This window comes from Triticum urartu, chromosome 5A (genome assembly GCF_056163025.1).
Source record: "Triticum urartu cultivar PI428250 chromosome 5A, HENAU_Tu73, whole genome shotgun sequence".
NCBI lineage: Eukaryota > Viridiplantae > Streptophyta > Magnoliopsida > Poales > Poaceae > Triticum > Triticum urartu.
The window spans coordinates 631060221-631073023 of NC_141877.1; the positions used below are offsets into that span (position 1 = coordinate 631060221).

General features: G+C 44.3%; 2 protein-coding genes across 5 annotated transcripts in view; both read left to right on the forward strand.

Moving 5' to 3' along the window:
• The first annotated feature begins 2700 nt into the window (after positions 1 to 2700).
• On the forward strand, positions 2701 to 4214 carry LOC147973555 (uncharacterized). The gene is made up of 2 exons (XM_087525036.1): positions 2701 to 3306; positions 3577 to 4214. Exons 1-2 carry the CDS (start codon positions 2784 to 2786, stop codon positions 3588 to 3590), a joined length of 537 nt encoding a protein of 178 aa, XP_087381162.1. The 5' UTR covers positions 2701 to 2783; the 3' UTR covers positions 3591 to 4214.
• Positions 4215 to 4996: 782 nt separating this feature from the next.
• The window catches only part of URE (urease), a 10525-nt gene continuing 2718 nt past the window's right edge, over positions 4997 to 12803 (forward strand). Inside the window, exons 1-15 of one of the 4 annotated variants that reach the window (XM_048676500.2) lie at positions 4997 to 5215; positions 5313 to 5568; positions 5663 to 5736; positions 6316 to 6361; positions 6974 to 7079; positions 7270 to 7412; positions 8381 to 8554; positions 8645 to 8808; positions 8904 to 9279; positions 9367 to 9475; positions 10087 to 10226; positions 10878 to 11015; positions 11099 to 11190; positions 11488 to 11617; positions 11798 to 11956. In XM_048676500.2, coding sequence (XP_048532457.2) covers positions 5443 to 5568; positions 5663 to 5736; positions 6316 to 6361; positions 6974 to 7079; positions 7270 to 7412; positions 8381 to 8554; positions 8645 to 8808; positions 8904 to 9279; positions 9367 to 9475; positions 10087 to 10226; positions 10878 to 11015; positions 11099 to 11190; positions 11488 to 11617; positions 11798 to 11956 — 1977 coding nt within the window. In that variant the 5' untranslated portion in view covers positions 4997 to 5215; positions 5313 to 5442. Of the gene's footprint in view, positions 5216 to 5312; positions 5569 to 5662; positions 5737 to 5759; positions 6072 to 6315; positions 6362 to 6973; positions 7080 to 7269; positions 7413 to 8380; positions 8555 to 8644; positions 8809 to 8903; positions 9280 to 9366; positions 9476 to 10086; positions 10227 to 10877; positions 11016 to 11098; positions 11191 to 11487; positions 11618 to 11797; positions 11957 to 12803 lie in introns of those variants that run through there. The other 3 variants (XM_048676499.2, XM_048676501.2, XM_087522114.1) reach the window with 3 other exon arrangements.

Sequence of the window (12803 nt, forward strand, 5' to 3'; positions counted from 1 at the left end):
AGGAGGAATTTCTTCACAACTGATGCAGCTGCTATTTTGAATATCCTATTGCAGGCGTCCGGTGGAGAAGAGTCTTTGTGTTGGGCATTGGAAAGATTAGGTGAATATTCTTTCAAAACGGCATACTGCGCTCTTGTGAGTCGGAACAAGCATCACACTCTAGAGGAAGGGGCGGCAACAGGAACTTCAATGCCAGACATTCAACTTTGGTCTGCTCTTTGGAAGCTCAAAGTTACACCGAGAGTACGGGTGTTCTGATGGAGAGTTCTCTGGGGAATTTTACCCGACTATGACACACTCAAGCATCGCTACATTAGGCGTATAGCTCGATGTGATCTTTGTGAAGCAATGGATGAAAATCTGATGTATGCTCTTGTGTTCTGTTCCCGTGTTAGGAACTATTGGCTGGTGGCTCGAGAGGTTCTAGATGTCAAGCTACCACAATCCAGAAACTTAGGAAAAGGACATATTGCTTGACAAAATGTTTGTTGATGTGGATAGATCTAAGATCATTTCAGTGATGCATGCACAATAGACGGGCACATGGCGAGGACACCTTTGATCCAGTCCATGCAGTCAACAGAGAACGTGATGATTTATCAGCGCTGGGCATGCCTACGGGCGGTCATCGTACCTCAGAGAGTCAGTGCTGGAGGCCGCCAGAACCAGGATGGGTGAAGATCAATACGGACGGGGCTATAGATATTGATTCTCCTAACGAGGGTGAAGGAGGTGTTGCTAGATCACACATTTCTTTCCAAGGAGCTTGGAGCAGTCGCTTCCAAGGGTTTCCAATCCCTTCATATCGGAACTTCTAGCAGTGCGAGAAGCTGTGATGTTTGCCCAGCTGAGGGGTTTCTCGCATGTGATTATGAAAACAGATTGTTTAGAGGTTGTCAACCTTCTGGTCTTCACGACGCAATGCTTAAGAAATTGTGGCGCCTATCTTAAATGAAATAGGGGAGAGATCTTCTTCTTGATTCGTTATGTCATGAGGGAAGCTAACGCTCCGGCCGATTTATGTGCCAAATATGCTACTAGTCTTAGTAATACCGATGGATTGATGAAAGCTTGGGGTTCCTTGTTAGGACCCTTGTGGGCGATTAACCAAATTTTCATTATTAAGCAATAAAGATCCCCAAGTTTCCGAGTCAAAAAAGGAAAAGGCTTTCCTCCAACCGGCTGATCCAACCATTGCATCCGCGCGCACAACCGTCGGGTCGTACATGGATCGAATGGTCTTGTGCTCCTTTGGTTCCACCTATCTCTAGAAATATCCAGCTCCAACTAGAGCATCCCTATCATTTTGTGAGTCAACGTCCATCACTTATCCATCCACAATTCTCCACCGCTTCTCCCTCGAGCACTCAGTCATGGCGCTGCGATTATGTAGCCTCGCCACCGTGCCTGTTGCTTTACCGTACCTTGCTGCCGCTCTACATTGCTACGGGGCAAGCTGCCGCTACTGCAGGCCAGCCATCGTCTCTCTCTCTCTCAACTGTGGCCATGGCTGCGCACATCGACCCTTTTAGCACCCCATGCGGGATGTCATGTGCCGCGAGCTTTCGCACGAAACGGCGGGCACGGCGGTGTTGCAAAACAACGACCGCGGTGGTATTTCTGTAACATCGTCTCCGTTGCAAAAAAAATTCTGCCAAAACAATCTATGTTACACAAATTTTCTGCAACTTGATCTCCGTTGCAAAAAAAATTTGCAACACGATCTGTATTGCAAAAGTTTCTGCAACATGATCTCTGTTGTAAAGGTTTCTACAGCATGATTGCCTTATATCGGCGGATCACACGCAAGCATCCGTCGGCTTGTTCGTACGACGCGTGTCTTGGCAGGGCAATTTATTTTCTTTCTTTCAATCAACTTGGCCGCTGCTTGCTGCTCACTGTCCACTACAATGAGTTTCCGCATCATAGACTCGATTGCAGCAAAAATGCAACAAGACCTCTGTTTCAGAAAAAATAAATTTTCAGCAAGACCTGCAAAAAATTAAATTGCAACAAGACCTTTGTTACTTTTTTTTGAAACAAGACATTTGTTACAAAAGAAATATCTTGCAAAAAATTCTATAACATGACCTATGTTGCGGAAATTTCCCCGCAACACGACCTGTATTGCAATGATAAAAGGTGACGCTCTCTCAATTCGTTGGATTCAATGGCTTGTGAGACGGCGGACGCGTAGCAGCCGAATTATCACCCGAGGTTCTTTTTGCAACACATGTTGGGTTGCAATGAGGCAGGATCTATGTTGCAAAAAAGTTGTGTAAAAAAATTCAAAAAAAATTCCGCAAAAGGACCTCTGTTGCAAAAATTTCTGCAACATGAGCTTTGTTGCAAAAGTTTTCGTAACATGATATCTGTTGCGAAAGTTTCCGCAACACCGTCATTGTTGCAATTGTAAAAACGTGTCTGGATCATAGGTTGACACTAGATCTAACGGCTGCCAAGCTGGCGGATATTTAAAAAAAAATCCGCTGGGCGACGCCTAGCGTCCCCCGTCAAAAAAAGACCCAAAAACTAAGAAGTCCCTGGTACTGTATATACTACTCGTTATATAGAAAATGGGAGATCAGAACCAATTCATCTCAGCCGTTTCTTCACGCCTGATTTAATCCAAGCCGTCCATGTCTGCCCTTAACTGAAGCTGTTGGGGACGAAGAGCTCAGACTCCCGACACGCGCGAAGGGCCCGGCGGCGCCTCGCCTGATGCGGCCACGCGGCGGCGGTCGCCCGCGACGGACGAGCGGCGAGCGGTCCTCCTCTGGTCCATGGCGTCGACGGGGCGCTGGAGCTGGACGGCGGCGCGGCAGAGGGGGCAGGTCGGCGAGGCGGGCGAGCTGCGGACCCACTCGTCGATGCAGGTCATGTGGAACCTGTGCCTGCACGCCAGCTGGGCCTCGGCCCTGGGGACGATGGCGCAGAGGCAGACGATGCAGTCAGCGGCCGCGAGCAGCGCGGGCGCCCGGCGGGCTGGGGCCGGCCCCGAGCGCGCGAGCGGGAGCAGCGCCGCGCCGGACGCGGAGGCTCGGCGGCGGTTGGCGCGGCGGCGGAGGAGGCGGTTGATGACGATCGACGCGGCGGCGATGAGGGAGATGACGCCGAGGATGATGAGCGCCGACCGGGCGATGGCGTGCGAGGCGGAGGCGGGCGGAGCCGGCGTCGGCGGCAGGGCGACGACGAGCACGGCGTACGGCGGCGCGGGTGGCGCGAGGGATGAGGCCATGGCGGAGGAGGAGGAAGAGGGGTGGCGCTTGGATTTCAAATTTCGGAAGCAGGAGGCTGGAGCTCGAGGTAGGCACGCGTGTGGGTTGTGGCGGTCGGGGTCGGGCTCGTGCGTTTGCTTGTATATATGGATGGATCATTGATCGGAGGCAGGGGGTCGATCGGAGGTCGATCGTCAGCTCTATCTGCTGTTCAGCGTAGAGGCAAGCCCGTCTGGCACTCAAATCTTTGATTGACTGCGACGAGCTGCGCTTCCCATCCAAATGAGCAGTGTTTGGTTTACTGTCAGTGCTGAGCAGCAAATGTTTTTCATTCACTGATCGTCTTCTGAATTCCCAGGTACTGAAATCTGAAGTCTGCAGCCTGAACCTGAAGAGGAGGGAATGCAAGCTAATATGTATGCGTGAAATGCTCCTACCAACCAACTGCATTCCTGCTGATCCAAGCTACTGCGGTGTTTCATCAATGGAGGGATGAATGGTCAGGTGTGCGGATCAACCCAGGAGGGAGGGTTGCATACAAGTGGGACAGTTTTTCTACTTAGATTGTACTACAAAATTGCATCAGGCCGGCGGCCGCATTTCGGTTTATCTTTTGTCGATGCTTTCGCAACTGATCATCGACTACGTCTGCCAGCGTCAGTGAAGCCCCAACCATGTGTGCGTATGTCGGGGGACTCTCTTTTCAGTGTAGTACAAGCCAGTTCATATGTTGATTGCAGTTCAGTGCAGGTTTAGTGTTTAGCTTTTGCCCCTCACAGAGCAAAATGCATCACTGCACTTGTCTCCCTGCAACAGACATAGCGGCTATGTCTTGCTGCATTTGGTTGGTTAACTTAAAGAGGGCCATGTTGGCATGTTGCTGCTCACTGAACTCAAGGTGGGGATGCAGAAATGGGACAGAGTAACAGACAGACCATAATCAGTTGCCATACCAAATCATTTGGTTTTTGTTCTCAGTTTGAAGATGAAGTAGAGTTATTTCGCCCACCGTTGATGTCCAAGTGTAGGGGTTGAGTGCCAGCCAACAATTCAGAACTAGAGCTTTTGCCTCTAGTTATTGCCTGTTCAGCAACTGTGTAACCAAGTGAGCTCGCCCCACTTCATTTCACTTACTAGTTATGCTTAGTAAGCCACATATGCAGAAAGAAGTAGAAACAAGTTGCAATCTTACACATTCCCTACCGGGGTTTTGACAGGATGCAATTTTGTAGTACAATGTAAGCAGAAAAATATTGACATCCAAAATATCAAACTTAATAAAAAATTGGGCATTTCTTCCATTTTTCTCTTGCAATGCTCGTTGTCAAAGTCTCGTTTGTTCCAGTGAGGGTTCCGTTGACGGTTGTCAATGATGAAGTCGGAGCCGTTGCCTCGTGGAGAAGTGACGACGGTGACACTTCATGACAATCTCAACGAAACAACGATGTTCTCTTCTTGACAACGTGTATCTCTTTACGCGGGTAGTCAGATCGGCCAGCGTTGCCCTATGAATTGCCGTGACGGTTTTCACTTGTTTTTTTTTTCACTAACTTTTTTAGGTGATTTTTTTCACTAACTAAAACGGGCAATTATAGAGACGAGGCAAATGATTCAAAGAAAGTGGTTACACTCCTCTTGTCAACCCGCTGACTTGCTGGGCGCAGTGGATCCCGTCGATCGCTTGCCCGATTGATCCACTCCAGATTTCCGACGCGCGCGGCGGCGGGCCCACCGACGGCGACGGAATTACCAAAGAAGACAGAATCCAGCCGGCTCACCAATCAAAATCCATCGCGAGTTCGCGACGACCTCTCTCTCTCTCTCCGCCCACTCTGCTCCGCTCCCTCCTCCGCCGGCTTCCCTCAGACCCCGGCGCGGCCGCGCACCGAGCCCTCCCTCCCGCCGGCGCCGGGAAGCCCGTCCCGGTGGAACAAGCGGCGCGGCCTCCCCCCGCTGGTCCGGCGCTTTCGCAGGCCGCCGGCGACCCGCCCGCCCAGGTTCAGGCTGACCTCTCCCACGCTACTGCTTAATTCGATTGTTCCGTGCCATGCTATTCTTCCGGAAGCAATCAAATCCATACCTCTGTTGTATTAGGCATTCCAATCCATCCAGACACCCAGTTGGTGCTGGGAGTTTTTGATCTGCTGTTCTGAATTTTCGGCCCGCGGCTCGTTTACCAGAGGTTTTGAGGGGTTCAGCTCTGAATCCGCTCCTGTGGTGAGAGATGAAGCTGGTGCCGAGGGAGGCGGAGAAGCTGGCGCTGCACGGCGCCGGCTTCTTGGCGCAGAAGCGCCTCGCCCGCGGCCTCCGCCTCAACTACACGGAGGCCATCGCCCTCATCGCCGCGCAGGTGAGGAACCGAGGATGCGAAACTCTCCGATGCTGTTTCCACAAGCCAATTCATTGGTTGAATAATACCTTGTTCTGCTTCCTGATACATACAGATTCTCGAGTTTGTTCGGGATGGAGACAAAACTGTAACTGACTTGATGGACTTGGGGAAACAGATGCTGGGCAGGTTCGTTTGTGCATTCAGTGCAGTAACCAACCTTTTGACCCCCTCTCCAGAAACTCCGCATCTCAGTATTATGCTTATCTCGGGGAAAAAGAAGAAGAAGGAATGTACACATTTTGAACTGCCTAGACAGATAAAAGAAAAGCATGATGTTGATGTTGGCTTCAGTGTCTCTTGACCAATTCTCTGGCTGAATTAGTGGAATCCGACTTTACTGAATATGCACTAGTTTATAATAGACACAACAGAATGCTAGCAAGCCTTCTCCTTATTTCTCATTTCACATGCATAAGCTACGCAAAGCTGGTGCCACTTGCTCACATCTTGCTTGAACTAAGGTTAGTTCAAAACCACGACACTTATTTTGGATCGGAGGGAGTAGAAGATTCTCTGTTAGCCTATGACAGATTTGTTACTTCATAAATTATATCCGCTATCTAAGACTTTTGTTATGTGTGGGGAGCATTGTTTAAGATTTTCCTGTCACATTGTTTAAGATCATTGATTAAGTTACTGTACGTGATGCCGTTGCTGTTCTGTAACCTTATGCTCTGAGACTTTTACCTTTTTCTTGCCTATCAGGAGACAAGTTCTTCCGGCTGTTCCATACCTTTTGGACACTGTACAGGTTATTTCTTTGCTCATGCTATATGATATTGATCAATTTCCTCTGTCCTAGATCCTTGGTTTGTAATGATACAGGAAATAGTTATATTTATGATGCTAAGATTACAACTAACCATGTTCAGAAACAGGTTGGGGAAACCCTGTTAAACCCCTCCGGTTCAAAAATGCCACCTGAAACTATGGTTTGCTCGTGTACTACTCAAGTGCGTAGACGGTTGAACAGATGGTCAGATAACTGCCCTCTGTTTGAACAGGCAGCCAAAAAAAATGTAGATGGCTCTTTCGATGAGATGCATACCAAAATAAATACACTTCACAGGTCCAACTTGCCTACAGAATGTCTGTGATACAACCAAACACCTTAGGAGGTACCTTGAACTCTTGTTGACCCAAGATAAGTTCTCTTTGGAGCTTCATGCCAAGTATCCTGGATTATGCAGATTAGAATGTCTGCCTCTCATCAGCCATCCTTTATTTATAGTACTAAAGTTACAACTAGGCCATAATACGGGCTCTGATTGGACCCAGATACTAACTTTACAACAGTATGCTTGACAATTATGCTTGTTGCCATAATCTTTCAAAATAAACTCAATTATAACATCTTTTCTAGGTTGAAGGAACATTTATGGATGGAACAAAACTAATTACTATACATGACCCTATTTGTTCTGATGATGGAAATTTGGAGCTAGCTCTGCATGGTTCTTATCTCCCAGGTTGTCAACGCTGACCAACTCACTTGGTTTACTAATAGAAGTTTGTATTTTAAGTTGCATGCTTGTACAAATCTTAAAATACTGTACTTGTGGTAATCTGGCTCTTCTAGAAAGTTTTATTGAGTTATCAGTTTGAGAAACATTAAGAAGCAAAAAGGGTAACTGTACATAAATTATTAAATTGTTGCAGTACCTTCACTTGAAAAGTTTTCTGGGAGTGATGTTGAGGACTATCCTGGTGAAGTGCATTTCTGCTCTGGACGCATAATCCTCAACCTTCATCGCAGGGCTTTAACTCTGAAGGTTGTTAACAAGGCAGACAGGCCTATTCAGGTAAGCACATATGGATGTTTTTGTTTGGTGTCCTGACTGCAAATTTACAAATAACTTCTTATTCTATGACATTTTCATTTGATGGATCTTTTCCCCCGACTTATTTTCACAATTGGACCTATGCTTTAATGCCACTCCTTGTGGTACAACTGTGAGTACTATTCATTTAACAAGATCACTCCTACAGTCCTGCCACCCCTTGGAAATATCATAGCACTTTATCCACATGTAGCATAACATGGTGCTGAACCGGCAGCCGTGTAACAATGCTGTTACTTGTAACACTGCTAAAGGCAGTGAACAGCCGTCCTCCACAGTCCACACCACATTAGGTTGAACATGTAAATGTGTTAAAGAGCTAACAGCTTAATTAGGTGATGGAGTTAGCTGAATGGCTCTAGATACTAGGGAGACAATCGGGCCAACCCACTTACTTGGTGGTTCACTTCCACTTACTTGGGTTTTCACTTTGTACACATGCTATTTACATTATTGATCAAGCAAAAGAACTAAAATGGATCAATAGGTCGTCCTGATCCAAACTTGTATCCCTAGCTCTATCTAACACTGACTTATCCTCCTAAAGTTCTTTTTGGGAAATTAATTTCAGGTACATTCTTTATTTAATTATGTTGCTCAAATTCATGCATTAGTATAGCCATGTTGATCTTAACGGGTGCAAGCTGTTACTCTTGTTAAAACGGCTGTTGCATGCTGTGGTTCCTTTTCTTGAGTTTCCATCAATATTTTATTGCTCTTTTTCAGGTTAAAGTTACATTTTCTCCCTTTTACATACTGTTGTTACGATCCAATTGCCTTTTCTTTCCACATACTTTTCATAATACGTTCATTTTGCATCGCATTCAACAATCTCACGATTTTTATGGGGCTATACCGCCCTTTAAGATTCTGATGCTACTATAAGTTGTAGTTCATGAGAAAAAATAAATCCAAATTGTGTTTTGCAGATCGGGAGCCATTACCACTTTATAGAGGCCAATCCGTACCTGGTTTTTGATAGACACAGAGCCTATGGCATGAGACTGAATATACCTGCTGGAACAGCCGTTCGGTTTGAGGTTCTTTTATTCGATCCATCCTTTGGCATTTCCTGCTCTGTAGAGCCTAAAAATACATTTCAAGTACTAGGGATCCTACTTATTCTCACATATATTCCGCACATCCTACTTCTAAAATCCTCTAGAATCTGATTTCTTATTTATTTGTTTCAGCCAGGGGATGCAAAAGGTGTTACACTTGTAAGCATTGGTGGCCATAAAGTAATTAGAGGTGGAAATGGCATTGCTGATGGTGCTGTTGACAGTTCTCAGCTTAATGAGGTAATGCAGAAGATTACTGAGAATGGTTTTGGACATGAAGATTATCCGGATGCAAGGTTGTTTCCTTCACATTTAACTAATGGTAGAGGATAAATCCAACTTGTTGAATTTATTATGGCTTAGATGTTTACTTTTGAAACTTTGGTTGCAGCGAAGGTCTTATTGGTGACGGTACATTCGACTGCAGTGTTGATCATGAGAAATACTCTAGCATGTATGGACCTACAACTGGTGATAAGATTAGGCTTGGTGATACCGATCTTTTTGCGGAGATTGAAAAGGACTTTGCTGTTTATGGTGATGAGTGCATATTTGGAGGGGGGAAAGTTCTGCGTGATGGAATGGGACAATCCGCAGGGTATCCAGCATCTGCCTCCCTGGATACAGTTATAACAAATGCTGTTGTGATTGACTATACAGGAATATACAAGGCTGATATTGGTATAAAAGATGGGCTTATTATTGCCATTGGGAAAGCTGGAAACCCTGATGTCATGGATGGTGTGCACAGCAACATGATTGTTGGGGTAACAACATACCTGCACCTTTTAGATTGATTTAATAAATAAGAGGAGTACTTTTTAAATAGATTTCATGCTTGAAATCGTTTCCAGGTGAATACAGAAGTTATTGCTGCTCAAGGCATGATTGTAACTGCTGGTGGTATAGATTGCCATGTTCACTTCATATGCCCTCAGCTGGTAAATGAGGCAATTGCAAGTGGTAAAGTTCCTTAGTCTTTGCACCTATTAGTTGTTACCGAGGGAAATAAAATATCGATTTTAAAAGAAAAAGAATCCAGACACATCCAACGAAAACAATTTTCCAAAGTTGACTTTTATGGAGGAAAAGAAAAGAACAGGATGGGAGATTCAAGCCGAGCCCTGCATGATACCAGATCTAAGACCACAACAGATGTGCTTCTCTATCATAGTTTTAAATATAGTAATCATTCTATTTGAATGTTGTGCCTGAAGTCAAAGCGGGGTAATCTTTTTTGCCGGACTTGTGCTTTACTTGGGATGACCTGAGAATCCCCGAAATGTATTCCCTGCTAGTTGCTACAGACCTGCTAGTTACTAAAGACAAGGGACAGAGAATCACATCCCTTTGAGTTTGTACTATCTTGAAATTTTCATAGCATTTTCTAAAAATATGGGTACTGACACTGACAAACATTCTGGCAGGACTCGCATTTTCTATAACTATACTTTATGGTTGAATATAATTAATTACACATACAAAAAGGTTTTATATTCAATATTCAAATGCATGTTTGGAGTAACTACTGATAAATGATGAGGTCATTAAATCATCTCCACATTTATTTGTAGGCATAACAACATTGGTGGGAGGTGGAACAGGACCAGCACATGGAACTTGTGCCACAACTTGCACCCCTGCACCGTCTCAAATGAAACTAATGTTGCAGTCCACCGACGAATTTCCAATCAACGTGGGATTCACAGGAAAGGTATATATGTTATGAACACTAACTAAAGGTTCAATACAAATGCTAAATCTGTTTAGCCTTATACTAATCTTCTTTAGTTGTGAAATAAAATGATGGTTTCTAGGGTGGAATACAGCTAACAAAATATACATCAAGATTTCAGTCCCTACCATTTCAGAGCTTCATAGTTAGTGTTTCCTACATGTTATTTTTATGGTATGTGGAGAAAACATTGGAGACTGTTATCCAAGTGTCTTGCAACCAGAAAGGCAAGAAACCAACATATGGCATTGGATAGGATGGACTGCTTGCACTAATATCTTAGTTGACTGGTTCTTATATAGATCATGGGAACTCGAATTTGTTAATTAGAATGTATCCAAATGTAGGCCTAAGTCTGGGTAGTGAATACAGCAAAGTGATGATATCGTTGCTCAAAATCTAAACATTTATCCCTGTCGATATACTGTGCAGGGAAATACTGCAAAACCCGAAGGATGGACTGCTTGCACTAATATCTTAGTTGACTGGTTCTTATATAGATCATGGGAACTCGAATTTGTTAATTAGAATGTATCCAAATGTAGGCCTAAGTCTGGGTAGTGAATACAGCAAAGTGATGATATCGTTGCTCAAAATCTAAACATTTATCCCTGTCGATATACTGTGCAGGGAAATACTGCAAAACCCGAAGGATTATCTGAGATCATTATGGCAGGAGCAATGGGTTTGAAGCTGCATGAAGATTGGGGAAGCACCCCAGCTGTGATAGATAACTGTTTATCTGTTGCAGAAGCTTTTGATATCCAAGTATGATGTCTTGTATTATCATCCTATCATGCCGGTATACCTGCATATTTTTTATTCTGGTGATGCTCATCGAAATTCTACAGGTTAATATCCACACGGATACCTTAAATGAAGCAGGTTGTGTGGAGCATACAATTGCAGCTTTTAAAGATAGGTCCATACACACATATCACAGGTATGGAGCATGCTGTATTCAGGTGTTACATTTTTTCTACGTCACTTCTATATGGGTTGTATGCGGAGAAAAGTTGTATTTTCTGTGATGCCGTAGAAACTACCCTGTCAATTGTTGAGAAATCTGGTAACTGAAAATGCCGGCCAAAATGAAGATGGAAAATGAGTCGACATTTTAATGATTATAACTCACAGCCCCCCCTTCCAAAATATTCTTTTGTCATGTTGTAGAATTCAAATTGTTGGGTATATCGGGCAATTTTTAATGGTGCTTATGTTCTTATTGTCTTGTAAACAGCGAAGGTGCAGGTGGTGGTCATGCCCCAGACATCATTAAAGTATGTGGGGTGAAAAATGTGTTGCCTTCTTCAACAAACCCAACCCGGCCTTTTACTTCTAACACTGTTGATGAGCACCTTGATATGCTGGTAAACAATTGTCTCATGCTGATGCTATGAGTATTACTCCCTCCTTAAAGAAATATAAGAGCGTTTAGATCACTAAAGTGATCTTCGTTAAGATCACTTTAGTGATCTAAACGCTCTTATATTTCTTTACGGAGGGAGTACTTGAGAATTTGGTCGTCATATATTGTGGTTCTCCTGTAGATGGTTTGCCACCACCTTGATAAAAACATCCCGGAAGATGTAGCATTTGCTGAATCAAGAATTCGAGCAGAAACAATTGCGGCTGAGGACATCTTGCACGACATGGGGGCAATCAGTATCATATCATCTGATTCACAGGCCATGGGTCGCATTGGAGAGGTCTGTTACATACCCTTATCCTTTTTTTCATTGTGATGAACAGTTTTCACATCTCATGTTACTTTGGTTGGTGGCAAGATTGGTTAGTTTAGTTCTGATGATCTTCATAACTTGTATTCAAAGCCTTGATTTGCATCCTCCATTTATGCCAATACAAACCATAAATTAGTTAAACGGTGAAGTAGAAACGACAGCTGCACCGGTATGTGATTGGCTCATAATGTTGTGTTTGTTGAATTGATTGTCTTTACCATCAATCAACATGTGTACCCTTGACAATCTCTCAGGTGAATACAGTGATCAACTAGGTCAATGCACAAGAGTTGGCACTATAGCCTATGGTGTATGTCTAGTTCATGATGAACGTGGGACGAATTAGATGACCCATTTACCAAAGTTTTTTTTAATCTTGAAGATGAAAATCAATGGTGTCGATTTATAACAAATATCAGTCCAGTGGGTGACACTGACAGGCACGGATGGGCAAAAATCATTTTTTTCCCAATCTCAGAGTTACATGAATCCAATTAACCTGATTCCTGGTATATCACCTTGTGGCACTAATAGATGGCCCGGTCTCAACTTCTATCACACGTGAGAGACCAGCTAAAGGTTTTGCCTGTGTCAACTCAACAGTTATAAGGAAAAATAACAATTTGATGGAGCCAGAGTTTTGGAAGTGCAGAGTACTTACGGTGCTTAACTAAATGGTTGGATAGTATCATGGGTGGCAATATTATTGGTGAATATCTCAGCGTTAACCTTTAAGCAGGGCAAGGCAGAATGATTGTTGCCTTGCTTGTATCTGTACTGGCAGATCTGTGTAACAGTCGATGCATTTCTCGTG